The sequence below is a fragment of the Myotis daubentonii genome, chromosome 1 (genome assembly GCF_963259705.1).
Source record: "Myotis daubentonii chromosome 1, mMyoDau2.1, whole genome shotgun sequence".
In the NCBI taxonomy this organism is placed as follows: domain Eukaryota; kingdom Metazoa; phylum Chordata; class Mammalia; order Chiroptera; family Vespertilionidae; genus Myotis; species Myotis daubentonii.
In genome coordinates this window covers 58812873-58839381 of record NC_081840.1, presented here as the reverse complement: position 1 = coordinate 58839381, position 26509 = coordinate 58812873, and the positions used below count along the sequence as shown (strand labels likewise).

The 26509-nt window shown below is 39.7% G+C and overlaps 1 protein-coding gene across 8 annotated transcripts in view; it reads right to left on the bottom strand.

Annotated features, from left to right (window-relative positions):
- The window catches only part of ATP8B4 (ATPase phospholipid transporting 8B4 (putative)), a 213537-nt gene that overhangs the window by 116709 nt on the left and 70319 nt on the right, over positions 1-26509 (bottom strand). For all 8 annotated transcript variants that reach the window (XM_059701901.1, XM_059701877.1, XM_059701884.1 and 5 more), the window contains one exon: positions 1597-1669. In XM_059701901.1, coding sequence (XP_059557884.1) covers positions 1597-1669 — 73 coding nt within the window. The remainder of the gene's footprint in view (positions 1-1596; positions 1670-26509) is intronic.

Below are 26509 nucleotides of genomic sequence, written 5' to 3'. Positions count from 1 at the left end.
AAGTACAAAGGTGAAAATATTGGGATAGTGGCCCCATAAACTGGAGGAAAGATAAATTTGTAGAATTTATTGGAACTCCATATTTGGATCTTCCTTTATCTTTTAAGGCATCCTCACACATGGATTTCTTCTTTATCATCTACAATATTTTCTTTTCTTTTTTTTTTTGTAGTCCAAAAATAGAAGTCCAAAAATATCTCCTGTGGTATGAGTACACTTAGGGGAAAATATGTTAATATAGACAAAAATCAGAATAAAGTCATGAAAAATATATGATATTATAGTTAATATTGTTGTTTAAAATTTAAATTTCATATCCCATAAATGCATGTTGTGCAATAATATGTACTAGATATATCATTATTTTTGTTTTTTGTAAATTAATTGATTTGAGATTAACAAAAAGATGATTACAAGAAGAGAAGGGAGAAGAAGAATAAACAACATAGGCTCTTTGTTTTAAAAAAAAAATCCTTGCCCTTATATTTCACTCCCACAAATTAGTAATTGTTTATAAACAGAACATTGCCCATTTACTTTTTTATGTAGAAAATCATATGTTGCACCAATACACTGTAGCAAGAAGCTTCTTCTTCAATATGACTCAGATAAGTGTTTAAACAAATCTTTCTCTGAAAATTCCCAACTTTCTTCTGTCTCATATTTTTTAAAGGAGGATTTATTTACAGAAATTAGAGTGAAACAAGTAACTCTGACTTGAAGCTATAAAACTTAAAATAACAAAGAGAGCAATTAGACCACAAAATGGCCTCTCTGGAAGGATGTCCAAGACAGGTGCTGAAAAGACTAGATGAGATACCTAATGGGTCCAGAGAAAGCCAAAGCCTATTCTTGCCAGGAAGACAGTTTAGGTCAACTTCATCTTTCTAGTCCTTTCATTTGCTATACAAAGCAAACCCTCATAAATAGGATTTTAATCATTCAAAACAATAATAGAAACTTCCTGATTGTAATAATTCAGATGGAGCATACATTTTCTCTTCCTGTTGCTTATCTTTTCTTCAAGTATACTGCAAATTAACAGTATTACTTCCATTATTGAGGGATAATATTCAATTTATGGGAGGACAAACTGTTTTGAAAGTACTCTGGAGCATTTTAAAAGTTCTTATTTAATCAAACAATTGTAAATCTTTTGTATCTACTACTTTAAATGATCCCAAAGGAGATAGACAAGGTGATAATCATTCAGCCTTATCTGAGTTACCATGTCATTGAAAGTAATTAATCAATATGTCTTTTAATATTTTTATTAATAGAAGTGAAAGAAAGAGAGAGAGATCCATTTGTTGTTCCACTTATTTATGCATTTGTTGGTTGATTCTTGTATGTGTCCTGATGGGGGATCAAACTCGAAACCTTGGCGTATCAGGACAATGCTCTAACCAACTGACCTACCCAGCTAGGGTCAATACGTCTTTTAAAACATTTTGTAATTGATACTTCTTACAAATGCATCATGGTATTCCCTCTATAATTACTGTGCATTAGTACAGATTTACTAAATTTGAAAATGTAAATACTGCAGTATGTTTCAACCCAAGGTAAATTATTTAAACAATACTAAATACTCACAGCAACAAATTGGTTATTTTCCAATTTGATGATATCTCCCACTCTGACATTCATCCATTTTTCATTCTGCAGTCTGTGAACAAAAACAAAATTAATTATTTTCAGGATCAGAAAAGAGTCCAGGGAATGTATACACAATGGAGCATCATATGACAAAAGAAGAACACAGCTTTTCTAGAATGCTCAAGTCAAAGGACCTTACATGACAAAACCTTTTACCTGAGTGATATGGAAACCACGGTCCAGAGAAGTCAGCTGACTTGGCTAAAGATTCTCAGTGAGTTAGTGATAGCCATGGTGGTAAACTCAAGATGGTTGGGTGCTCTTTCCACCACCCCATGGTGCCAGTTTTATATAGAAGCTATTAACTCTTGCTTGCATTTCCTTGGCCAGAACATGAAGGATGGTGGGGGAGGCAAGGATAAATTCATTCACCACATTCTTTTCAAACTCTATTATTGTCATTGTCTCAGGAGTCTGTGTGAAGGCAATAAGTGAATGAGGAGAGAGAGGTGTTATCAGAGAAAAGTGTGGGTGGTCTTTCCCCACTGCGAGTGGGAGTGGGGTTCCTGTGGTACAGCTGGAATGAGCATTTTTGGAGGCCCCCACGGGAGGATAAGAAATGTAGAAAACTTTATTTCCATTGAATTACACCCTTCAGTAGAGCTAGAAGCAGAGGCAGTGTCCAGAGTTTCCTTTCCACGTGGAAGACGGGTCCAGTACAGCATCAGGCAGGTCCAGTACAGCAGCATGCAGTCCATCAGTCCATTGTGTGTGGGGATCTACATGACCATGGGCCATGTGGGCGAATGCAAGGGAGTCCCACAGGCCCAAAGTCACACAAGTCCCAAGAGTCCCAAGAGCACAAGGGAGTGAACTCCTTTGTTCAAGGGATTAAATATCCCAAATTTCACGCCCTTGCAGTGTCCCTGCCCATTCTGGCCAATGACATTGGTTCTCAGGTGTGATAGACAGCAAGCACCTTCCCTATGTTACCCCAGCATTATTGGGCACGCATCTATCTCCCCTTGGTTGGACCCCTTGGGGAGTGTAAGGTTGTAGATTCCTGATGAAGCTGCCCAAATGATTTGCCTATAATATCTGGCCTTCCCTTGGTTCCTTTCCTACTATTAATAACTAGGTTAATTACAATAGTATCAGAGGCAAGGGAGACTAGGTCACAGCAACAGCTAAAATGCAGGTAGGAACAAATGCAAGAGAATAAATTTTGGAAAGGACAGGAACAACACCGGAGATAAAAGAAGACTCGGAAGATTGAATGAGAAGACCACCTACAAATCATCCAGCCCTGTGCCTGAGGAGGGACTTGGCTGGTGGTGTCCTAACGGCTAGGGCCAACGGCTCAGAATTGAGAACAGCACAGCCATGGTGCTGTACACTTTCTCTGAGGCTTCTTTGTATAGTGGAGCCCTGAGTCTATTGTGCATCCAGTTCAAAGGAGTTTCTGATGAAAAGCTATTGTATCTAGTTGGTTGGGCCCCTAGTGACAATTTAGGCAGACAGGCTACCTGGAAACAGACCACCTGCGGCAGTATACCCTGAAGCTACTCATCCCTTTTGAAAATGAAACCTCCAAACCAGCTTGTTTTCCCAGTTGCAAGCCTTCATCACACTTTTTTTCTGAGCGATTCCCTTTCAGGAGAGAAGGCTGGGATGTTAGGTCAGGTTCCCCAACAAGTTAAGGTGGGCAGGTTAATTTCATTATGCCGTTTTTAAAAACAACCTAATTTACTTTGTTTTATAGGCTGGAAAACAGTTTTAAATATTTATACAACTGTGAAGTATGCCTCACACTATCAACCCTGCTGGGTCATTTGGCTTAAACACTCAGAAATATTTTCTTTAATATGGATCCAAGTACATGTTGTTCTGGAAAGTTTTCAACTGCAGCATTTTCATCTCCAGCCAGAATTCAATCACTTCTCCAAAGCCATACTTTCCTGCACTTTATCTAGTTCCACGACAACAGAAGAACCTAACAAGCCTTCTAAATCTCATTTTATTTACGTTTACAGGTACGGATTAGGTGCTGGCTTATTTCTCCCGGGGACACCTCCTTTGGAGCCTTAGCCACAGTTCTTACGCGACAGAATCTCAGGTAAAAGTTGTTGTGAACAGACCAATAGGGAGACCATGTCTTTATTGATGGAAATTACACCACTACTGAATTGTCTGGAAGTCTCTATTGAAAGTGCATCTGCTCACAATAATATTGTAATAACTAAGAATGGTGCCAGGTGGGTACTGGAAATATCAGGGGTGGGAGGACATTTTGTAAAGCGTTATGATTGCCTAACCATTATGCTGTACACCTGAAACGAATACAAAATGATATTGAACGTAACTGTCATTGAAAAATAAAGTTTTTTTTAAAAAAATAAAAAACATCTATTTCAGGAAGAAGCTGAAATAATATTAAGTTCCGCTTTCAAACTCTTATTCCTCCTACCTATACATTGTAAGGAAGGCCTACACCTTACCTCTCCCACCCGAATGGAAAAGTAACCCCAACCATAGTGGAAAGGAAACGTGACAGGCGCTCATACACATTTCAGAGTGCACATTTTACAGCTACGTTTGCATAGGTAAGTGGCAATAGCCACTATTTGAGGGAACAAACCAAAACCCCAATGTTTTTACTTAAATTCTAATTAGTTTTTCTCCAATTCAGTATATTTCCCTCTATAAAACCAAAGCTTTTTGAAAGATGTTTTTAAAGGTGTGATGATATCAAAGAGAATTACTTGAATTAGCTACTACACTTGGAAAAAATACTAGAACGAAACCTCTTCAAGGAAAAATTTGCAAAGCCCCAGAGCATGGAAAGAATCCCTGATATCTATGACTATAAACATCATGTCCTACAGGGACCATACAGAGGAGTGATAAAATCCTCATGCTCATTCCCCTTATACCCACTTGCACCCCTACATGTATTTTAACATCTGCTTTTTTTTAACTTATTAAATATTTCCAGAAGCAGAAAAACACTCAGAATAATGCATTTGACCATGCTTTGCTAAAATGTGATTATTTGATCTGCTCATGTCATTTCTTAGTCCAAGAAAGCAGAAAGTACCTATAATCCTATACAAATCCAGGATTCCTCACTTTATCTACTCTAGTCCTCTATCTTTTTTTCTCTTGCCACCTGCCTGCCCTCTACCCAGAACATATACCTTTCCGTCTCTCCAAGCTCCTCTTCCCAAAGGCCCTATCTTTGGTCACCTAATCTTCTCCACCTGTTCCAATAGAACATTCTCTCCTAAAAGTACTCCAATATTTTGCCTCCAAAGTCTTAAGATTAACAGTATTTGAAATCTTAATTTTTTCCTGGTATGCACAAATTCCATGGAACACAGTAACACCTCTGTGGGCTATGGGCTGTGGAGATCGCTCACCAGGCAACAATGCGGGCTGATACAAAACTTTTCTGAGCTTTAAGAAAAATGTTGTGAAGGTACACAGTCAGAAGAAAAATGTCCTCAAAAGAAATATTATCCAAAACTATTAGCAATCTGTCAAGAAACGTCAAGCAATATTCCCTAGGTGCTGACCCCGACTCCAGCACTACTTAATTACCTCATCGTTACATTAACCGACACAATGGACATGTCAGTTAGATTTAAGGACCTCATTCTATCAAAAAGAACATAACCCTTACAAAGAAACATGATTTGAAGAAACTGGATGAAGAGAAAGAGGAAGAACAAAACAGATTATTTTAGAGGGGAGAAATTAACACTCTACAGATGTAATTAGAGTTTTGAAGAAAAAGGGCCTGTAGATATTGGTAAATTATAGAAGTATGTGATACCTTGGTTAAACTACTTATTTGTATTATAGAACAATCGGTGTGTATAATACAATCAAAGCATAATTTTAATGCTATTTCCTATTCTGTCTTACCATATTATAAATGTACTTAACTAGAACTTCAGAGGTATATTTTAATGAGTACTAAGGGTAGTATCTAAGAAGTAGCCAAACTTATTGAACAAGTATACACTGATAAAGACCTGCAAATGCATTAAAATCATCTCTATTTTAAATTCCACCATTTTTCTCATTCTACTCACTCCCACCACCACTGACAACACATAAAAGACATACCAGCAGGACTGGAGAGGCAGATAGGAAGATTTGCTTTAAAGTTCATCTTCACAGTATTTCTAGACTTCTTCTAAAGTTTGAGTGTGTATAGTGACTGCATTTTGTCATCATTCTAAAATAACGAAACGGACACTCTCTCTCTCCATGTGTGGCACAGCTGTTTTCACGGCTCGTGTTTGAAGCAAGCTTTCCCCATAGCTCTGTGAGGGGGACACAGGACAATCTCATGGGCTGTAACAATGACACTTAGCTCCACAGAATTGACATAAACCAACTTTGCTTTTACTTTTGTTGGGGAAAGGCCTTCTGCTCTCATGAAGGAATTGCGATATATGACTATTCTGAAATCAAGTTAATTCAATTCATTGCACCGAATCAAGATATTCCAAGACTTTAAAATATGTATATTTCATTTCAGGCTTTTAAATGGATATAATCTAGTTAATGCTTCTTTGAAGCAGGTTTTTCAAAAACAGATGGGGTTGTAAGATAGCCTTTACCTTAGTAAAGTCACAAGCCAATTGCTAAATAAGCCAAAACTCAAGAAAAGAACTCATAAAATTTAAATTCCAATGGCACCATAAAACATACGGAGTTTAACTGCCACAGAATAGTGACTAGAATTGCCTAGAGAAAAGAATATTTTACTACACCTATTAACTATAGGCATACCTCAGATATTGCAGGTTCAGTTCCAAGACCACCACAATGAAGCGAGTACCACAAATGAATCATAATACTTTTGCTGGTGGTGGGTCTTGCCTTCAATTTGTAAGATTGCAACATCTGTGAAGCCCGATAAAATGAGGCATGCCTGTATAATGTCTATTCTCAGGACATCAGAGATCTGAGTTCTGAGAAAAGGTGGTGAAGACTGAGCAACTGCATTTAACAATTGTTGAACCTGCTTCTTCCTGATGAGGTGTAGCATCCCAAGAGCTGCTAGGCTTCGCGGCGAATCTTCTTGAAGTCTGAGAGTGAGGTAACACCTACCATGATCCATTCGCTGATCCTTTGGCTGCAGAAGCTAGAAATCAAGTTTTTACAGTGAGCAAGATACCAAGCCCATTGCCAAAGCCTTAAGGGACAGAAGGAGGTGCCCTCCAGGCTCCTTTCATCCTTTCCATCACCTAATGCATCTGATTGCCCATTAGCAGTACTGATTCCTGAAAAGAGGATTTCCTCAAAAGCTTTAGAAGCCCTACCTGGTTTGGCTCAGTGGATAGAGCATTGACCTGTGGACTGAAAGGTCTCGGGTTCGATTCTGGCCAAGGATGAATGCCTGGGTTGCGGGCTTGATCCCCAGTACAGAGCCTGCAGGAGGCAGCCAATCAATGGTTCTCTCTTGTGGGAAACTGATATAGGGTTAAGCCTCAGACTGACCTGTTGGCAAAGTCACAAACAAGTCCCAGCTTAGAGGGCACAGTCCTCTTAGCATAATTAGGCTTGACCTTATAACACTCCCTAGATCTTATCTGGGAAGCTAATGGGCTGAGGGAAGTGCAGGAAGTGTAACTATGGTCAAAACAAGTGAAACTCACAAGAACTGTGTAACTATGGTGATCACTGCCCTGTTTACCTCTGACTATAAAAGGTTGGTTCGGCCTGAGCACGGGTGGAAGTCCTTCCTCCTGAGTTGGACTCACCCACCTGGCCCCCAATATTCCCAAAATATCTCGTGTCTTTTCTCTTTCATTCGTGTGCGGCTCTTCTTCCAGATCCTGAACCCTGAACCATGCGGGATGTGGAGGGAAACATTTGCTGACACTCTCTCATCATTGATTTTTCTATCTCTCACCCTCTCCCTGCCTCTCTGAAATCAATAAAAATATATTTTAAATAAATAAATAAATTACTTATCCTATCTAATAAAAGAGAAAAATGGTAATTGGCGTACGACGATACCCTTTTCATTGGCTAATCAGGGCTATATGCAAATTAACTGTCAACTAAGATTGGCAGTTAACTGCCAACAAGATGGCGGTTAATTTGCATATGTAAGCACAATGCAGGGAGGCGAAAGGGAACGCAGGAAGAAGCCCCCTGCCACTGACAGTGATCGGAAACCCAGGGGGGAGCTAACAGCTGGGGGGCAGGGCAAAGGCGGCCCTGGGGCCGCCTTTGCCCTGCCCCCCAGCCATGATCGGAGAATCAGGCGCCTTTGCCACCCTGGCCAGTGATAGCAGGAAGTAGGGGTGGAGCCAGCGATGGGAGTTGGACACGGTCGAAGCTGGCAGTCCCGGGAGCTAGGGGTCCCTTGCCTGGGCCTAAAGCGAAGCCCACGATCGCGGGGCCGCTGCAGCTGCGGGTCCCTGCTGCCCGGGCCGGACGCCTAGGCCAGAGGTGTTAGGCCTGGGCAGGAGCGGAGCCTGCAACCGCGGGGAGCTGGGGGTCCCCTGCCCAGGCCTGACACCTCTGCCAGAGGCCTCAGGCCTGATCAAGGGGCCGATCCGGTGATTGGTGATCGGAGGGTGATGAGGGTCAACTCCTCTGGCGGAGGCATCAGGCCTGGGTGAGGGGCGGAGCCGGGGATTGGGGGGATATGATGGTCCCCTTGCCCAGGCCTGAAGCCTGGGTCAGAGGCGTCAGGCTTGGGCAGGGGGTGGAGCAAGCGATCAGAGGGAGATGGGGGTCCCCTGCCCAGGCATGATTCCTGGGCCAGAGGCCTCAGGCCTGGGCGGGGGCCAGAGCCAGTGATCAGTGGGAGATGGGGGTCCCCTGTCCAAGCCTGACACCTCTGGCGGAGGCATCAGGCCTGGGCAAGGGGCCGATCAGGCGATCGGAGGGTGTTGGGCGTCTACGCCTCTGGCCGAGGCATCAGGCCTGGGCTGGGGGCAGAACCAGTGATGGGGGGAAATGAGGGTCCCCTGCCCAGGCCTGACGCCTCTGTCAGAGGCGTCAGGCCTGGGCAAGGGGCCGATCCTGCGATTGGAGGGTGATGGTGGTCAACGCCTGAGGGCTCCCAGTATGTGAGAGGGGGCAGGCTGGGCTGAGGGACACTCCCCCACACACACACACACACACACCCAGTGCACGAATTTCGTGCACCGGGCCCCTAGTTTTATAAAAAAGATGGGTTGAGATACTAGAAAGAGAAGACAATAAAGAAGGTCAACATTATTGACCTCCCCTACTAAACCAATCAGTTTACATACACTGAGTGTGGTTTCTTCTTTAGTCTCACGTTCATCTCAGACCTATATTCTTCTGCTCATACAGACATTGTTTTATTCACCATTGTTTCCTCAGGGCCTAGAAAAATGCCTAGTTAATTGTAGGCACTCAATACATATTTGTTGAAAAAAATGATAAATTAATGAATACAAAATGATTATTCCAAAAAAAATTTGTTGAATGATAGAATTTTCCTGAATGTCTAATAAGAATTATAGCAACCAACATTTATTAAAGCCAGGGACTGTGGTGATTCCTTCATGTATAGGATTGCCAAATGAAATAAGTGATACCTAATTAAAACTGAATATAAGGTAAACAATACATAATTTTAAGTATATCTCATTAAGATTTGGGAATACTAAAATATTATCATTATTTATCTGAATTTTAAATTTAATTAGATATCCTATATTTTAATTTGCTATATCTGACAATGCTCTTCATGTGTTTATCTCATTTTATTCCCACAACAACCCTATGAAATAGGCATAAGCCATCACTCCCATTTTATAGAATGAAAAACTGAGGTTCAGAGAAATTGACTTATTTTGAAAGATTTATCAGACTTATTTCGAAGGATTTATCAGAAATTTAAATGCCTCCACATTTTGATATAAATATTTCACTTTAAAGAAGTGATCATAACGCCCACCTAGTGTTGCTCAGTGTTTGAGCATCAATCTATGAACCAGTAAGTCACAGGTTGAGTCCCAGCCAGGGCACATGCCCAAGTTGCAGGCTCAATCCCCAGTGTGGGTGTACAGGAAGCAGCTAATCAATTATTATCTCTCATCATTAATGTTTCTATCTTTCTCCCTCTCCCTTCCTTTCTGAAATCAATAAAAAAATATTTTTTTAAAAAAAGTGATTGTACAAGGATGTTTATTACAGTATTATTTATAATATCAACCTATTAGAAACCATCAATGCCTACCAAAAAGGACTAGATAGACACACCAGGGTAAACCATCTATTCAATGGAATACAATGAAGCCACAAAAAAGGAATAATATAGGTCTAAATGTGCTGATAAAAATATTCTATAAATTAATTATTAGGTTAAAACAAGCATGTGCAGAACACTGCATGGTAAGGTTCTAACAATGTTTTGAAGCGATGATATACTTACACATATTTCTATTCCTACACGCATTAGTGGTTGCCACAAGAGAAAGGAAATAAAGAGAAGTGGGATGGAAGGGAGACTCAGTTGTACACTATTTTGTACTCTTTGGATTATATTCAGTACATAAATGTTTGGCATTAATGTAGGTATTTTAAAGACCAATGGAGGAAGAAAAAAATAAACCCTTCCAAGGTCACATGTAAGTGGCAGAGCTGGGATTGGAACCTGAGTTTACAAAGCCCATGCTCTTAATAAATCTATACTTGTTGTTCTCTTTTACTTTATTTTCTTTGATACTTATGTATTGCCTATTTAGAAAAAGAAGGAGCTGAAGGAATTTGATCACAGCAATAGTGCATGCTCCCAGTGTTTAAAACCAGCCGATCTGAAGACAGCTTGCAGTCTTGGTCACATGACACAGATGTTCAGTGGACAGCAGCAGTTTCTGGTTCTTTTCAATCCCACTGCTGTCAGAGCCACACTAGAGGAAGACATACAGCTTGGCCCAAATCCTCTAACAACAGACTGGTGAACAGAATCTCATTACATTGAGAATAGCATAATACTCATATCTTTGGAATCTATTTATTTTGAAGAATACAGATGTCCTCCTCCTTCCCCTCCCTTCTTATTAGCACAATGCTTATGCTGAGGCAGAATCACACGGGGAGGTCTGTGGTCAGCTCAGCTGCTGAAGATGCTCTCACACCAATTTTGCCAGGAGCAAAGGGTGGGAAGAAGGGGAGATGCTAAAAGATGCAGTCCTACAGCATAGGTAATTTAGTTCAACAATTAGCTGAGAAAAAGTAATCAATCTTAGAGAGGTCTCGCTTAATTTATATAAATCTTTATAGCCCCTATTGTGCATTAGTAGGAGTACAGAGATACATACACAATGTAGCCTACTGTTTTGAAAGCAGAATGATCAATTCACTTACTAAGTTTTACCTGAACTGTGTAAGCCAACTGAGAGTTGTACAGAAAATGTACTCTCTTTAATCATTTCCCTGAACTGAAACCCTTCTCCTGAATCCATCTCTTAAAACCCTTTGTCTTCCGTAATTCTTAGTAGGATTCCATTAATACATGGCTAATAGATGATGAGACCACAAATTATTTCCAGAGGAAGACTATTCCACCTGCTCTCACATATGAATGCTAAAGGAAATACCTTAGGTGGGCTGTGGAGAACACAGAATTATTTAGGTTTAGCTCAGATTTCTCAGCAGTAGTTTTTCAGAGGGAGAACTATGTGCAGGAAGTTTATTGACAAGTACTCTTGGGATTAACACCTTTGGGGAAGTGAAGGAAACACAGTTGGGCAGAGGGAGGAAATGGGCTGTTGATGGCAATCACAACAGAGGCTCAGCCAACCCCATGGGGAGCTCTGGAGCTGGAATGCCCTTCAGAGTTGGATACTGGGGGCCGGGCCAGATACCTTGGCCTTGACCAGCCATTGGATGCAGTCTAATCCCAGCAAGAAAAGCTAAACGAACAAAACAACTCTTCTCGGCCAAGTGCAGTTCCAGAGAGGGCTGACAGTGGAGGGTTGTATGCAGATGACCCTACAGGCAATAGGAAAACGTAGGAGCTGCAGAAATATATTCTGCAGTGTGGAAAGGGGATGTGCAGAGCATCCTCTATACACTGAAAGCCCACTTCTCAATGTTGCTACCAGCATGTTCACATATTTAGGATATTCCTTTTTAATGCTAAGCCATTTCACCTTTCACTGGTATCAATTTCAAGTCTATAGAGTCAGTGTTTGTGTTCTCTCCAACTCCATTTTAAGACTGCAGGATAAATTTGTAAAACTTTGAGTTATCCAATTGGCTCCTTTTTCCAATGATTAGTAAATAAAGTTGGAAGATAAATTTCCAGCACATTTCCATTTTTTAAAAATAGTCTACAGATAACCACTGACTACCTAAATGTCCTAACAATAATGTCTATGGTTGGGGGTGGGGGAGAAATCCCTGTTTCTGAAATATTCCCTATAAAAAGAACATATTTTGATGAAAATGTATAAGCAATCACCTTAGCCTGAGTAGATTAACCATTCTCTTTATCTAAGTTGCCTACTTTATTTTGAGAAATTGGGGAATATCCTCTTACCAGTTCTGTGGTGAATAATAACTTCTCCTTTTGAAAAACACTCCAAAAGTAAGCAGCTCCCAAATGGAAGAGAATCAAACTTGAATATATTTGTTCCAGGATAAAAGGTTTATGTGTGTGTGTGTTTTCCTATTGGCTCTAGTGATATTTTTAATTTTTCTATATAGGGCCAGGTTAAGAGAGAACCAAATGTCAGAGATAACCAAAAGCCAGGAAAAAAAATATTAGTTGTTTAACATGCCAAGTAGTAATACATGCCATATCAACATAAGCAAAGCAAAGGCATCTCTCAGTGATGTGATTTGGTTTGCTCTGGTCAGAGAACCTAGTTTTCTGGAATAGCATTCCTACTTTGGGAGAATAAGGTACAGGATATCACTGGGAGATCATGAGTTTATTTGCTTACTACACTTGCAGACACATTAACTCCTCAAGACTTTTTAGGAAAAATTTAAAATATTACTTTATAGTGGGCTGTAATGTTTATCATTTTAAGTTTCTTGGAAAAAGGACAGCATGTAAGCAGAATCCTTAATTAGATCATAACCAACTGTCATGTGAGGTGCCATCACCCTTCCTTAATGAGTTCAAGACCACCATACACATAAAATGAGCACTCTGAGCTAGGCACTGGGCTGATGTTGGAGTCACATACAGACTGTGGTTATTAAGGAACATAGAGACTAGTGGGAAAATATAAATCTGGTTCTCAAATAACCCTCATTAAATCATCTTTGCCTTCTGATACCTGGAGCATGTGGACACTCTTCCTGTCAGCAATAAAGAATACCTGTACATTAGGAGAATGACCTCAGTGTTAGATTATTTGCCACAGAGCTTTCATCAAAAAACCAGCAAAAATTGATAGACCAAAGAAATTATCTAATAAGGATGCATTAACTTTCATTCCTCAAGATAGTCCCAGCTTTGTCCCCTTATATGATGAGCTCATCAGAAAACTATATGCCTGGACTATATTACTCTGGTCCCTCTAGATTTGGCTTCTCAGAATCGTGACTTAACATCACACCAAACAGATTTCAATCAAGATTTATTTGTGGTCATGAGTAAAATATCTCTGTTTTCTGAGGCTTCAATCATTATGTCATTCATTTCTATCCCAAGACCAGTATAAATCTTATTGTTCACAGTTACTAGAATACTTCCTTTCGATGAACAATCAGTTTTATACCCTTGACACTTTCATGATGAGGAGAAACAAATTTAAGGTAATATATCAAAATCATGAATGACAAACACTAATGGATTGTTTAAACAAAAACTAAGAAATTTTATAGTAAAAATGCTGTCCTTTGAAGATGACCTTGTAGGTACAATTGTGATGCTTGCAAAAACAAAATACTGTTCAGAGTGGACCAGAAGTTGGAATCAAATATTTTTTATCCTGATATTCTTAACAGGAAGAATCCTGACCTCTTGTTTATGACAAAAATGATGCAACATAGTAGAGTCATGTCATTGGAATCAGAAGACATGGACTTGGGTCCCAGTTCATCCAATCAGCCATGTGACTTAGGCAAGAAGTTGACCAAAATTGGAAATACCCACTATGACCTACATTAGCAGGCGCATGCCGAGCCCTCAGAATACCTCTTTAGTCATAAGACTAAAGTCTTTTTTTTTATTGATTTCAGAGAGGAAGGAAGGGGGAGAGAATCACTGATCAGCTGCCTCCTGCACACCCGCTACTGGGGATCGAGCCTGCAACCCAGGCATGTGCAGTCTGCAGGCCTACGCTCTATCCACTAAGCCAAACCAGCTACAGCAAGACTAAGGTATTGAAAATGGGATAAACCCACCTGACATTTAAACATCTATCTATAATAACATCTGAGAGTTTCATTTAAGATAAATTTATTAAAGCATTTTGTAAGCTACAAAATAAAGTATACTTTAAAGTATTGTGACTGATTTTATTATTATAAGGATAGTACATTTTGATTTATATTTCAAGTCTTCACAAGAGCTATTTATGTTCATTATCTCCACTTTTTGATTGCCCATGCTTTCTCCAAGCAGGATTTTGTCTTCATTCCTCTAAATAGAACTCTCTTTATGTTGCTTAGTTCAAGCTTAAGTTCTCAGACTTCACTTTACCCAGCACAGTTAGCTACTCCCTCCTTCTTCAAACACTTTCTTTGCTTTAAATCTAGAGTGCCGCATTCCCTTGGCTTTCTTCTTACTTCATTAGCCACCCCTTCCCAAAACCTTAGCCAGCCCTTTCTCTTCCTCCCATCTTCAAACCTTAGAGTGCGCCAGAGCTCCTCTCTTCAGAGGATGGACTCTCATGATAGTTGGCCAGATGATTTTCAAATATTTGTCTTCAGGCTAGACATCTCCAATAAATTTCAACTGCCCATTCTACATCTCTACATAGTGACTAATATCTCAATAGTCCTCCGTTCTTCCAGTCTAGGCCAAAAACAACAACAACAAAAACTACCACCACAATAACATGTTCCTTCTTAGTTTTCCTCATCTTAAAACCTCAGCCAAGAACCACTTCTGATTTCTCTCTTCCTACACAATCAATACAGCAATGTTCCTATTGGCTCTACCTTGTAAGTACATTTCAATCATTGGATATTAGATGACATTAAGAAAGTACTGCCACTTTATTGGGTATAGTAATTGTATAGTGTCTAAATACATTTTTAGTCTTTAACTGTTCAAGACAAACACTGATGTGTCTACTGATAAAGACATACAGAACTTGCTTTTAAAATACCCCAGACAATAAAAAGTAAGAATGGATACAAACATTCCAGTAAGTTGATGGTGGCTGCAAATGGTTAATACATAAATAAAAGTTCATTGTACTGTTCTATTTTCATGTGTTTGAAAACCCATAATAAGATATATCCCTGATTCTTTCACCCCAAGGGTATGGCATCACCATCTCACCTGAATGAGAGTAGAAAACTCCTGATCTGTCATCCTAATTCTGTTGTTGCCTCTCTCTACTGTCCCCTGTTGACACAGTACCAAAGAAATCTTTTTTGTCATCTCATGTCATTCTCCAGCTTAAAACCCTCCAATAGCTCCTTATTACATGTCGTATAAAAATGAATTCCCCACTGTGACCTATAAGAATTGGCTCTTTCCAACCCCTCAGAATTCCTCTTTTCACAATACTCAACCCACAGTCAACATCTTACTGTCAAATTCATTTCCACTTAAGGGCATTTATACTTTTTGTTCCTTTGACCCAAGATCTTGGTATGAATAGCTTCTTCTTACCTTCAGTCTCATCTTTACAAGGGGCCTTCTCTGACTGCCCTACTTAAACATCTGCTCCTGTCCCATCCCATTACTCTTACCTTATACTATTCTATTTTATTTTCTTTGTTGTACTTGTAACTGCTTAAAATAATATTATTTATTTTTATTTTTTATTGTCTATCTTTCTCACTAGACAGAGGCTTCTTATAAATTTGTAGTCCTACTTATTTCTATGTACCTAGAGTGTAACAAGTGTCTGGCACATATTGGAGGCTTAATACATATTTGTTGAATGAATGTTTGAATGGACTAATTTTTACATGGTCACTCACGCTGTTTGCTTAATATATTTAGCTCTAGAGCTGAAGTAAATAATAATTCCACATACCTACACCTGCTCAGAAGGCTCTAAGAAAGTATAGCAGAGATAATTGCAAAGCATGGAAAGAAGGTAAAGATAAGATGAATCAGTTCAGGGCAAAGCATGACAGTTTAGAGCAGCGGTTCTCAACCTGTGGGTCACGACCCCTTTGGGGGTCGAACGACCCTTTCACAGGGGTCGCCTAAGACCATCGGAAAACACGTATATAATTACATATTGCTTTTGTGATTAATCACTATGCTTTAATTATGCTCAATTTGTAACAATGAAAATACATCCTGCATATCAGATATTTACATTATGATTCATAACAGTAGCAAAATTACAGTTATGAAGTGGCAATGAAAATAATTTTATGGTTGGGGGTCACCACAACATGAGGAACTGTATTAAAGGGTCCCGGCATTAGGAAGGTTGAGAACCACTGGTTTAGAGAATAAAAGCGTTCTTCATTTTCCTCAAAGTATGTGCTGCTGACTGGCTATAAGGGAAGATGTACATCCACAAGGATGCCAAACTTCTTTTGTGTCTTTAAATTTCCAATTTCTTTATTATTATCTATGTCCTGAATGTATGTTGCTGGTTGGAAAAGTGGATTCTGCTGAACTCAACAAACAGTGAGCATCTACTACAAGCCAGGTAGTGAGCCAAGCACTGGGGATAAATGCAGTGTGGTTCCCACCTGAATAGTCAAGGGGGCGGCTTAAAATGGACTGTTACAATGTCATGCTTACCTCTAGCCTGGTAACAGGTACCTGCTGTGGGAGCACAGAGAGGGTATTGATTATTCTACCTGCCTGAAATAGTTATTGGGGGGTTTCCAAAGATGGTTAACACAGGAGCTGAGCCCTGATGGATAAAAAAGGGAGAAGGGAAAGAGCACATCACAGGTTTAAGCAAAGCAAGTAGTTCTGCGCGACTATAGACAATGTTAGAAAGGCTAACTGGAAGCTTGATTGAAATAGGTGCTGTGACAGTAAGAAATGGGGAGAGGAGTTACTAAGGAGTTTTTAGCAGGAATATGTTTTGATCTGAATTATCCTATAGAAAGAAAACTGTTTGGAATGTAGATAAGTTAGCACAATCCGGTCCTGCTTAGAAAACTATGCTCAGCATGCGCACTACACTAGCAAAAACCCTGAAGCAGTATCTCTGGGTACAATCAGGGGTGTTTCCCATTGGAGGAATTTATTAGAAGACAAAATTTTAAATAAATTCTCAAACAGGACACAAAATATACTATAGACCAACAATAGGCAAAGAATATAAGTAGACAAATCACTAAAAAGAGAAATAATACAGTTAATAAATACTTGAAAAAATAATCACCTTCACTAGAAATGAATGAATTTTTAAAATAACAAGACACTGGTTTATACTTATCCAGTGGCCTAAATAATATTCAAAGTTGTGATCAAGTGGTAAAACCACTCACTTGGTCAAATAGGGAGATAAATGGGCACAAACTTCCTAGAATATAATAACATGTATTAAGAATCTTTTAAAAATAAAAAGTATCTTTTTAAAAGGGCAAAGTCTCAATTCCCTAGAAACTTAGCCTAAAGAAATAATTAAAGAATCATATGAAATTTATATACAAAGATGTTCCTCTGAGAGTCATTCATTAAATAAAAAAAATAGAAACAATTTTCCAACAATAGAGAAATAATCGATTATAGCATATCTATTATTCAGCTATTAAAAATGTTTTCAAGGAATCTTTAATGTCATATATGAGTTATTGTATCAAAAGAAAGTACTGAAATACAAAATTGTATGGGCTTCTTTGCAATTATGCATATTTATAAAATATAAGCAAATAAATACAAGGGTTAATACTTCTCTTTTAAAAAGTATAAATTTTTACTTTTCTGGGTTTCTGACTATTTAAAATTAATTTTAGTTAAAGACTCACCTCTTTCAGGAAACTTCCTCTGACCCCTAAGCTGGGCGAGGTATCCCCTGTGAGTACTTCCATGGCAGTCCATGCCTATTTCCATCATCACACACACTATACTGAAACTGCCCACTGGTTTTTCTCTCTCCCCACAAAGCTGGAATCCATGAAACTAGCAATGGCATGTTAGTCAGCTTTGATACATTGAAAATACTTAAAATTTGGAGAACTAAGGCCTAAACATTCCTCTTTTATCCAGAGAAGCCATATATCTGGTTTTAATTGTGCTGGGACAATAGTCCAACTGGCCCCAATAAGACCTGCTGTATTGTTGAGCCCTCTCAGCTTTTTCCCATCTAAGCCTAGGACTGAAGTGTAAGCAGGAGCTGCTAACACACTCCCCTGCCCCAATGCAGGGCATGAACAAGAGTTCCCAAACTAACCCACTGTGCCTGGGCCCTGCAGGCCTAGGTAAACTTGGCTTCTTGCAAGGTCCTTACACATCTGCTGGCCCATGCCTCGTAGACCACAGCTCTATAAATCCCTGGAACAGCTGAAAGCTTTGGGTTGAGGACTGCTATGTCACATGGTGGTTCCATTTCTTATGTTTTGGAGGCCAGAGGGACAATAAAGGCCTTCTAATGCAATCCCTTTATTGCTCTCTGGCATCACTCAAATCCCAAAGACTCTAGAATTTTCTGCGCCCTGGACATATCTAGAGGAAGCCTTTTGTCTGGAATAGACTCTGGTTTTCTCTGTGAGGAAAATGAAACCTTTCTGCCAAAATCTTGCCCTTTCAATTGCTTTCTGGGAAACACTCTATATGTGTGCTCCACCCAGCTCCAGGATGAAGTCTTTTGCTTCAGAGCAATGACAGGCTGGCCTCTCACTCCCCTAAGCCCTTTTTATCTGGCTATCAGGGGGTTTCAGGCCTGATGGTGTTATTTGTAATCTGCAAAAATATATCTACATATGTGTATAAGCAATCTGCTCTCTTTTGAATTTCTTTCCTAATCACAAGACCCACTGCTGGGAATTGTATTTTCGACTTGGTTAATTGGGAGATTTCATGCCAGAGATGGTGGCCAACAATTAGGTACCATTTGAGCAGTTTGACATTATCAGTACCAGATTTGAAACTGAACATCAACAAATCTGCACGCCAATTGTAAGCATTTATGCTGCAATCCTTGCATACTTATTTGCATAAACTCTGCTATAATCTCTACCTTTTTAGACATCTAATATCCTAAGATGTTCCCTAATTAAAAGGGCCTATATTGTGTTGGCCAGTGTGGCTCAGCGGGTTGGACATCATCTCACGCACCAAAAGGTTGTTGTTTTGATTCCCGATCAGGGCACATATATTTTTGCAGATTACAAATAAAACCAGGTTTCAGGCTCCATCTCCAGTGGGGGGTGTGCAGGAGGCAGCCGATCGATGTTCTGCCCTCAAATTGATGTTTCTCTCTCTTTCTCCCCCTCCCTTTCTCCCTACAAATCGATTAAAATATTTGAAAAAAAGGGCCTATATTGAATATTGTTTTCCTATCATTGTTTGTATCTCAACTCTAGTTTTCTTTTTCTTTACCCTAGAAGAGGAGTGAAAAATACAATACAGAAAGAAAGGACAAAATTTGGAACACAAGAGGAAAATGAGAGGAATTGGAAGATATTTGCCAATACAGAATGGAAGGGTGTCTCTGGTAGTCAATATGTAAGAAACAGGGACTGTCTCTGTGCCTTGGTACCCACAAGAATGAAAGCCAAAAGCAACAACAACAACAAAAGTCTATGGAACTACTTTCTATAATGAAAGATCAGGTAAGAGAAGGAAGCACAAAGACACGGGACATACGCTGAGCAATGTTTCTCCACGTGGGCAGTGATGTTGTAGTATGTTAGGTACTTGGTGGGGAGCGAGTAAAGGAAGCCATGTCCCTTTTCCTATTCATTTTCTTTCTTGCTCTTATTGGAAAATTAGCCTCTGTTATTTTATATTTTTAAACATATTCTTATTGATTTCAGAGAGGAAGGGAAATGGAGAGAGAGATAGAAACACCAATGATGAGGGAAAATCATTGATCCCTGCATGCCTCACACTGGGGACGGAGCTGCAACCCGGGCATGTGCCCTGACCAGGAAGTGAACCTTGACCTCCTGGTTCATAGGTCAACACTCAACCACTGAGACACACCAGCTGGACTAGGTTCTGTTGTTTTAAAAAATATTAACCTATTTCTATCACCCAAGTTTCAGAAAGAAGTATTCCATGAACGAAGGCAAATTTCCATGAAAATCATGTATCTAACAACTGTACTTGTGGTTCATAGCTGTGACCCCCAACCCTATTTCTAATAAAGCAAGTGTTGGCAGAGCTGAGCCCTCATGGGGGGTAAATCTGGCTGGTCGGGCCGCAGCTGATAGAGACAGTAATCAGATTGTATGATAGAGGTCAATAATTTTCTAGTCTAGAAAGGGGGGAAAAAGAAACTCCGCTCTCGCCTTTTGGCAGAAAGCTTTACTTTTTTACATTTTAAAACTATTTACAATTCATATGGCTTCCAGACCCGCTCTCCAGAAGCGAGGGCAAGTTCCCTGTGTGGGTCTCTCAGCTCCCACATGTGATTTCTCAGGCAACCAGCCACATGAGCATTTGATTTGAAAATTTAGCCTTAAATTTAGCCGTGTGAGGGGGGGAAATATGGCTAAACAGAAATGCCTGGTGAAGGGCAAGGTAACCAGATGAGGCCATCTGGATTAACAGGAATTGTTAGCCAGGCAGTTCACAAAGTCCGATTGGAGGCCAACATCTGATGTGAACATGAGGAAGCCTATCTCTACACCTCTGTCCCAGGTTCCTACCTGCTTGTTTTTCAACATGATGTGACGGGGGTGGGACGTGGAGGGGTGGGGAGAGAGGGGAGCTGCAAAAGAAATAGCAAACATTGTTTCAAACACTACTTTGAGCTCTGCTCATTCGGAAATGAAGCCCAGATGGACTTAATTCTGTCCCTTTCTTTAAATGTCAGACATGGCCCCAGGCACATTAAGGTGTGGCAATGTCAGGAAGACCCCCAGTAATACTAAGTGCTTGGATTAAAGATGGAGCTGTTATCCAAATACCCCACAGCAAACACCAGTCTGAAGTGGTAATGACAGCAGACAATGATGTTCAAAGAACATGCAATATGTGAACACCTCCCCTTGCCCCATATTAGCTGGAGGGAAGGAAAAGGGGGAAAGTAGAGTACATAAAAGGTATTGTGACCTTGACTCCAAATAATTCATTTAATTCATTTAAGTGCATGTGGCTCATCCCTCATATAATTATTGAGCATCATCTGGATACAGGACACTGTTCAGGGGTGTGATGGGAACATAAAAATTGTTTCAGCCTCCAGTAACTCACAGTAGTATAAGAACAGACAAGTACAGCAATAGAAAGCTACCTTCTCCCTACATCTACCCTGGCCCCCTCCATTGGCTTTCTCCCCCATGCAGCAGGCATGAGCTTTTCAAAAGGTAAATCCTTTCCATGTATTTTCTCTGTTCTTAAGAAAAAGACCCAAACTTCTTTTTCATCTTTATTGTTGAAAGTATTACGTATGTTTCCCTATTTCCCCCATTGGCCTCTTCTAGCCCACCCCACCCCCCTCCCAGGCCTTCACCACCCTATTGTCTATGTCCATGGGTTATGCATATATGCCTGCAAGTTCTTTGGTTGATATCTTTCCACCCACCCACCCTTCCCCACCTTCCATACTCTTAACATGGTTTTCAAGGCCCTGCAGGGTCTGGCCTCATCTCACACTGCTCTTCTCTCAGCCTTTCACTCTGTGCTTCTGAAACTCAATCCCTCATAATCCCCACCCTCCCTCTGTCCACAGAACCTTTGCACATGCCGTTGCCTCTATCTGCAATTCTCCTTTTCGTCCCATCACCGCCCTTGCCTAATTAATTCTCTCTCTCTCTCTCTCTCTCTCTCTCTCTCACACACACACACACACACACACACACACACACACACACACACACCTCTTTCTTTAGAGCTATAATCATTTCCTTAGCATCACTCTTGCCTCAGCTTTTAATTAAATGCCACTCAGCATGACTATTTGTCTGTTTGGGTTCACTGTATTCCCAGCACCTAACAGCCTCAGTATATATAGACAAATAAATGAATGGTAAGGAGACCATGAAAATGCTATGTGCTATGATAGAGGTGAGCACAGGATTTGTGGAAAGATCTCATCAGGGTGTTATCTCTGGCAGCTTCATGCTCTGGATCGTCTCCTGACACTTTTTGCTACAATTTCATCCATCTGGAATACAATATCTTCAGTTTTAGAAGATCCTGTGGTTAAAGTTGCTCTCTACTTTCCCTAATCCATTCTGTACCCTATTCACTTATATCCAATTCTCCTCTTCCACTGCCATCTATTATTATTATTACTATTACTGCATCTATTATTACTATTATTGCTATTAACATAATATTCACCCTTACACTTCTGACTCCCCATTTTCAGTTAAGTCTTTTTATTCTGTAGAATCTCTGACTTCCCTTCTTAGGTTCTTCACCATCACAACAAAGCAAAAGAGGGTCACAGAGTCTCAGTATTTAAAGACTGGGGGGAACCTTGAAGTATCTAACCCAATGGTACTCAAATTTCAATGTGCATAAAAGTTCAAATAAGGGCTGATTAAAATAGAGTCATAGGTCTCAAACCTTGAGGTCTTGATTCTGGAAGTCTGGGGAAAGGCTCAAGAATTTGTGCCCCATTGATCTGGACCCAGGCAGCTCTCAGACCTCATTTGGACAAGCACTGTACAGCCCACTGATGTCCATAGAGGCCCCTCCAGGGCCACCACAGAGGATGAGAGAGCAGCCAAGAACACATCTGGACCCACACCAAGTTTCATCCTGAGCAGCAACACTTATATCTGTTCTGTATGTTGAGCTTCCATATAAGATTTCATTTGAAAGGGCTCTGCTTATTGGAAAGAGTTTGAAAATGACTGGTATCCAACCCTCTTGTTTTAAGCTGAGAAAACTGAAGTCCATGGTTCTTAGTCACACAGCCAATTAGTGATAGAGCCGGGACCAGACTTCAGCCTCCTGACACCAGGCTGGTGGGCTTTTCCCAACACTCTCCTACCTCAGGGGTGGAAAAGACAATGCAGGTTCCAACAGTCCTATATGAGCTGTCTATATATGAGGATGGCAGTCATGAACCACACTTTACCAGAGCACATAGCTGGGGAAATGGGAAAGAGATAGGGAGAGAATGAATGTATTCCAGATCATTTCTCTGTATTTCTCATCTAGCATGTTCTTAGCTTCCTTCTACTTATAATATGAAGAGCTAGCCATCATTTGTAGCCTGGATCCTTCCCTAATCCTCCTCTGATCTCCCCTCTCACACACCCCATCATTCAATTAGCTCTTCAATGGCTGATCTTTGCTGGGGGGCAATTCTTCCATGAGTTATTCTGAGACAATAAAAGCCCTGCTACTGGCCTTCCAACTTGTGTTAGGGTCCTCCCACATGTGTGTGTGTGCTCCCACAGCATCTCGGGTTTCCTTTTCTCATGGCACTTATTCCTGTAAAATAGTCTGTTTATTTGTCAATCTCTTCCCCTAAACTCCAGGCTCTTTGAGGGAAGGAACATGGGTCTCAGTAATCGCCTATATCCCCAGTATCTAGCAAAGTGGCTGGTACAGAGGAGTGTCACATAAGTGTGGCTTGAATGATAGGTGGATGAGTGGTTAACATGAAATCCTGCCACTACTCTGCCCCTGTTGAATTCTACTTCATGTTCCTGATGAAATCTTAGCAGGTGTGGTTGACACACAGAGTAAATTAAATGATCCGGATAAAATTCATCCCTTGTTGCCAACATAGCCCCTTCTATCTTACTGATGTTCCTGTGTTCTCCTCCATGAAGGCCTCTCTAATCGTAATTCCATTTCTCAATACTTCGCTTTTCTTCTTTCCCCTTCAAACCCTTTCATACTGGCCTTAACACAGGACATTAGTCAAACTTAAAATCCAATAAGTACTTATTTTGAATGAATGCTCACTCCTTTTCTAAAACTTACAGAAAGCAAACTTTATTGCACCTATATTCTCCTTTTAAAAATGCTATCAACTTTTATTTTTTTAATCTTTATTGTTGAAAGTATTACATATATCCCCTTTATTCCTCTAGTCCACTTCCACCCCCCAACCCAGGCCTTCACCATCCTATTGTCTGTGTCCATGGGTTATGCATACATGCTTACAAGTTCTTTGGTTGATCTCTTCCCACCCACCCACCGCACCATCTTCAAAATCTATTCTTTCTCCACCATTAGGATTCATTTGATTCCTTCTGCAATGTTTAGCATCACAATCCAAGTTACACTTTTCCTTCCTTCCTTATCTCTGGTAACTGGTCCACAATACCACTGCCAGAGTTCTCTTTCCAGGTGTTGCTGACAATATCACTCTTATAGCCCCCAGATTTCCTGGGTACTTTGAGTCTTTGGATATAATTTAGAGATCATTACTCTTACTTTCTATGCTCTCTGCCCCTCTTTGTTACTCTTCTTGTATTACTGCACATCTAATTCTTGCCAAAAGTCAACAAGCAGAAATAATATTTTTTTTAATTCTTGGCATGAAATAAGAAAATAGATCTTAGTTTTTGAGAATACTACTCAAGTTGAAAGATGGTTTAGTGTTTGCCTGAGTTACAGCTTCAAGGCATCATTTCCAACCAGGTTCCCAAATCCTACTGAATTTTTTTCTGCCACCTGGCATTGGTTTGTCTACAGAGACTGTATATTGATAAGAATTTTCAAAAGCTGCACATTCCTAATGAGATTAGTCATTTTGCTCACTTGCCTTACTTATTAGTAAAAAACAATAAAATGCTGAGAGTATTGTGACAATTCTACAGATAAGCTTATTGAATACCATATATGTGTGACTGCATTATATTCAAGGCAGAAATTGTGCCTAATTTAATTTTGCATCCCCAGCATATAGCATCCTGCCTGACACACAGTAGGCATTTCATAAATGTCTATTGAGTAAAAAAAAAAAATGAACAAATGAACAAACAGAACCTCTCAACTAAAAGCTAAAAACAAGAGAGCATTCATTTCCAAGGTCTGCTATAACAGATTACCACAAACTAGATGGTTAAAACAGCAAAAGCTTATTCTCTCTCAGTTCTAGAAGCTTAAAGTCCAAAATCCAGGCATCATCAGGGTGGCACTCACTTTGGAGTCTCCAGAGGAAGATCTGATCCATGCCTCACACCCCAACTCTGGTAGCCTCATGCATTCCATGACTTGGACTATTTAACTCCCATCTCTGCCTCCATCTTCACATTATCTGCTTTGCTATGTGTCTTCTTTCCTTCTCTTCTCTTGTATTCACACTTGTGATAGATTACAAGGATGAGCTCATCTCAAGATCCTTAACTTAATTATATATGCCAAGACCCTTTTTCCAAAGAAAATTATATGCAAGGCCCCAGTGGACATATTTCTTGGGGGGGGCACCATTCAAACCATGACAATAATTTATAGTAAAATAATCATTTTTTAAATGAATATTGTGTGGAAGGGTTGAAAGGTTAAAAAAAAAGAGAGAAGAAAGTAAAGATTGGGGAGGAACAGGATCAATAAAATGCCTTCACAAGTTCATTGTAGTTTACTCTAAGCGGGGCACTGGAACCAACAGTAACTTCTATATTTTCTTTATACTCTTTTAAGCTTTCTTAATTTCTTACTACAGCAAACAGATAATATACCAATCTAAAATGCCTGGAAAAAAATAACTCATTGATACTATCTCAGAATATTTGAAGCAAAATGTTTCTGTAGCAGAAATGTGTAAGTAGTTAATCAACAATAAGTAGTTCATCAACAAATGCTGTTAAAACATTTGTTTGGTTTGGTATTGACAACATGTGGGCTCTGATTAAAACCAAATTTACTCACTATAATATTATAATCTCCTTTAGCTTTCTTATTTTAAGAACTTAAGAGGGCTTTACATTATTAACTCCTAAAGCCTTTGTGGTTTAGGTTTGGAATTGTTTCTTCAAAGGAAATTCTAGATCTCCTCCCTATGACAAAGGAGAAGAGATACATAAATCTATTTTTTTTTAAGTAGAGAGAATCAAGTTTTAAATATTACCTAGAACATGGGGTATTTTAAGCTTTCATTGTCATGCAAGATAAGTGGGTCCTCGTTACAGAAGAATCTGCTATTTTAGTGAGCAGCTGTGATGGGTTTGAGTTCAGAGCCAAGGATGAACCAAAGTACTTTGAGTAATAAAAGGGAGATAAATATGAGGGGCCCCAAATACTGAGAGAATGAGATTGGAGCCAACTACACTGAGCACTGAATGGGGAAGAGATTACACAAGGCCAGCTGCTGAAAGAACTTTGAGGAAGAAAAATGTTAAAATGGGATTTCACATTGTTTGCTATGAAGTATGTGATATAAAACCTCTCATATATAACCCCCACAAAATCTTCATTAAACTCTACCTTTCTCTCTAATGCTTTTTTTGTGGGGGAGAGAGGGGGGGATACCTGAGGGAGCTTTAAGAGGAGAAAAAGAGAGCAGCTAACATCTGGATTATATAAATTTTAAAAAGAAATCAGGAGACTCCACTGAAAAGCCCATGTACAGAGTTTTGAAAGTGTTATAATTTCCTGTTATTTCAAGATGTACCTCATTTGGGGAAATAGTCACCATTTAGAAATTTAACACAAAAAAAATGTATTTATGTATAATAATAATTGATTACAATAGAAAATCATTTATAAGAA